Genomic DNA, 3,322 nt, shown 5'->3' on the forward strand with positions numbered 1-3,322 from the left:
CTGTTGAGTCGATTCCAACCCATAGCAACCTTGTATAGGGTTTCCAGGGAGCACCTGGTGAGCTTGAACCACCGACCTTGCAGTTCAAGCAGCTTTGCAGTCTGACACATTAGCCCACAGCACCATACCAGGACTCCCTAAATGGTATGTAGGGCTCAGTAAATGTTCCAAAGAATGATAGGCTTCCTTTGCCCTTCTTCTGCCGTTCCCATTTATGGATGGTTCAGCAACCTCCTTATGAAGTCAGTATTTGCATTTACATTTTATCAGTCAAGCAGTTAAGGCCTGGAAATTTTAAGTAACTTGTCCAAGGCCATCTAGATAATAAGTCACAGAACTAGATTTGAATCCAGGTCTCGGACTCCCAAACCCTGCTTTGTCTTCTTTGGTGGAATACTCCAAGAATGATGTACTTCAGACTCAAGGAGAATTGAAAGTTGGGGAATTGAAGTTCTGTGAGAACACAGCTACTCCAGGGATTCTGAAACAATATACAGACTCACTTAGGGAGGCTATTTCGAAATACAGGTTTCTGAGTCCCACCAACTCTTAATTCGATTACTCTGGGATGGTGCCAGGAATCTGCATTTTAATAAATGCCTCAGGTGATTCTGATCCAGCCAGCTTTGGATCATACTTTGAGAAGCACCATTCTGGCTGCTTTTAAGTCTTCTGGTCTGATAAATTACGCCTTCAATATAAAGACACTTACAAGCAATGTTTTGAAAATGTAGTTGTTGAACTTTAAAGGCTCTTGTTTGAGGGGAAATATTGCTAGAATGCTCGAGGTAAGCAAATGTTTCTAAATTCTAGATTCTGTAAGAACTGATTGATAATCTAGACTTTGGTTTAGCCTTGAAGAGTCAGTTTGCTATTCAGAATAACACTAGAGACCGGGTGTAGAACTGGAAGCTTTACAGTGGTGGAATTAAGCAGCCTACTACCATTCTGAAGAAAGTTTTTGTTTCGTGTAGCGCTTCTCTATATGCTTCATCTGGCTTACTTCTTTTCCCTCCTCACCTAGCAAACCTTGCTCAACCTTCAGTGTCACGTTCTCCTAAGACCCTAGCCAGAATCAGGTGTCTTTGTATATACGCCGCACACTGAATTCATTTGTAGTACATGAGAGTCAATGCTTGATTAATATTTTTGTCCTCCATTTTAGGCTATATTTTATGAGCACAAAAATGCCTATTTTTGTTTCCCGTTGCATCCTTAGAACTTAGACCAGTACCCAGCATGTATCAGCTCTCTGTAAATTTGTTGACTGAGTGTGTGAGTACATACATGCTCACCTGGCCTTTGTGTCTTAGTTGAACTTAGATGAGGACATGATGGCATCCTAATTGAATTAACAGGAAAATAAAGAAGGAAATGAAGCTAAAAAGAGATTTACTAGAAGACAGAACAGCACTCTAAGCTTCACGGTAGACTAGTGGACTGGATCTATGGGTAATTGAATAATTGCGTGTCTTCATAAACAAACAAAGTCACATATGAATACAGACCGTGAGATGTGCCTTAGCAGCAAAAATGAGAAGTCATGGAGATTTCCCAAGTCAGCAGTATGGTTGTTGTTGTTGTTGTAAGTGCCTTCAAGTTGGTTCCAACCCATAGCGACCCTGTATAGGGTTTTCAAGGAGCTTGAACTGTCGACCTTGCAGTTCAAATGACTTTGCAATCCAGCGCATTAACCCACAGTACCACACCAGGACTCCCAACAGTATGGTGGTGGTATGCCGTGGAGTCGGTTCCAACTTAGTGACCCTGAATAGGGTTCCCAAGGCTGTAAATCTTTACCAGAGCAGAAATCCTCATTTTCCTCCTGCTGAGTAGCTGGTAGTTTTGAACTGCTGAGGTAAGCAACCCGACTCATAACCACCACGCTACCAGAGCTCCTTCCAACAGTATGGTTATTGGTGGTGTTAAGTGCCGTCAAGTCAGTTCTGACCCATAGTGACCCTATACAGGGTTTCTGAGGCTGTAGGTCTTTATGGGAACAGAAAGTTGTATCTTTCTGCTGCAGAGCAGCTGATAGTTTTGAACTGCTAACCTTAAGGTTCACAGCCCAATTTGTAACCACTACGCTACCAAAGCTTCTTAACAGTATGGTGGTGGTGGTGGTGGTGGTTGTTGTTGTTAAGTGCCGTCAAGTTGGTTCCGACCCATAGCGACCCTGAACAGGGTTTTTGAGGCTGTAAATCTTTACGGGAGCAGAAAGCCTCATCTTTCTCCCTCGGAGCAGCTGGTAGTTTCGAACTGCTGACCTTGTGGTTCACGGCCCGATTCGTAACCACTAAGCTACCAGAGCGCTTCCAAAAAAGTCATTGACTCTGGATCTGTGCACTCACATGAGGTGTTACATTGCATTTTGGCACCCACATGTTGAGGGGAAGTAGACCAGCCAGAGTTCATTCATAGGCACATGCAAGATAATAAGGCAACTTGAGACACAGTTAAAGAACCTAGAGGTGTTTAATCTAAAGAACAGAAGACTTGAAACATAGGACTGTCTTCGGATATTTGCTAAGCCTTACCTTGGCAGAGGGTCAAACTTTCCCTGTGTGGTCTTAAGACAGAAAGCTAAAAATAGATTAGAGATGTTTTTAAGAGAACAGATTTCAAGAATGGGCCAAGATATTAGGAAAACAGTTTCTGGCTCAGGATGAAGATGTATCCAGCTATGCCAAGTAAATGGTGATGAGCACAGAAAGCTGACATGACCAGTCATGCAGGGCTTCTTCCAATAAGGCAAACATAATAATACCTTGTTGTTACTAATAATGTGCATTTATATAGTATATTTAACCATACCAAGTGCTTTCACATCACCTGAGTAGGTGGTGCATTTAAAGAAGAGGAAACTTACACTCAGGCCCAGAGTCTCTCATTTAGGAAATCACATTTTGTTTCCATAATATTCTTTCTTTCTTTTTTTTTTTTTTTAATGTTTTATTGTGAATTATGTGATAGTTTACATGGGAGAACATTAGTTTTACATTCATTCATCCAATTGTTTCATTGCCATGGTTACAGTCCCCTCCATGCATCATCAACTAACCAAAGGATATACTCTTCAAGCCTACCACCCCCCCGACCCCCTGGTCATCAGCACACAGCCCTTCTCCCTCTATGGGTCTAGAGTCCCCAGCCACTCCATCTCTCCATGTCTTTGTCTCTGTCGCCATCTCAGGCATTACTGCTTCTCTGGGTAGGGTCTCGCTCTCTGCTATTCTCCCTTGATGGTCCCAGGGACCTCCGCTCCTAGATTGCAAAGTTAATCATTCCCCTCACAATCAGTCCTGATAACAATTATTCACTA

General features: G+C 42.5%; 1 protein-coding gene across 1 annotated transcript in view; it reads left to right on the forward strand.

The window, feature by feature from the left end:
- Positions 1–779: 779 nt before the first annotated feature.
- Positions 780–3,322, forward strand: part of SZT2 (seizure threshold 2 homolog (mouse)) — a 57,812-nt gene continuing 55,269 nt past the window's right edge. The window contains exon 1 of the mRNA XM_006839841.1: positions 780–788. Coding sequence (XP_006839904.1) covers positions 780–788 — 9 coding nt within the window. The remainder of the gene's footprint in view (positions 789–3,322) is intronic.

This window comes from Chrysochloris asiatica, unplaced genomic scaffold (assembly GCF_000296735.1).
Source record: "Chrysochloris asiatica unplaced genomic scaffold, ChrAsi1.0 scaffold00026, whole genome shotgun sequence".
Lineage (NCBI taxonomy): Eukaryota > Metazoa > Chordata > Mammalia > Afrosoricida > Chrysochloridae > Chrysochloris > Chrysochloris asiatica.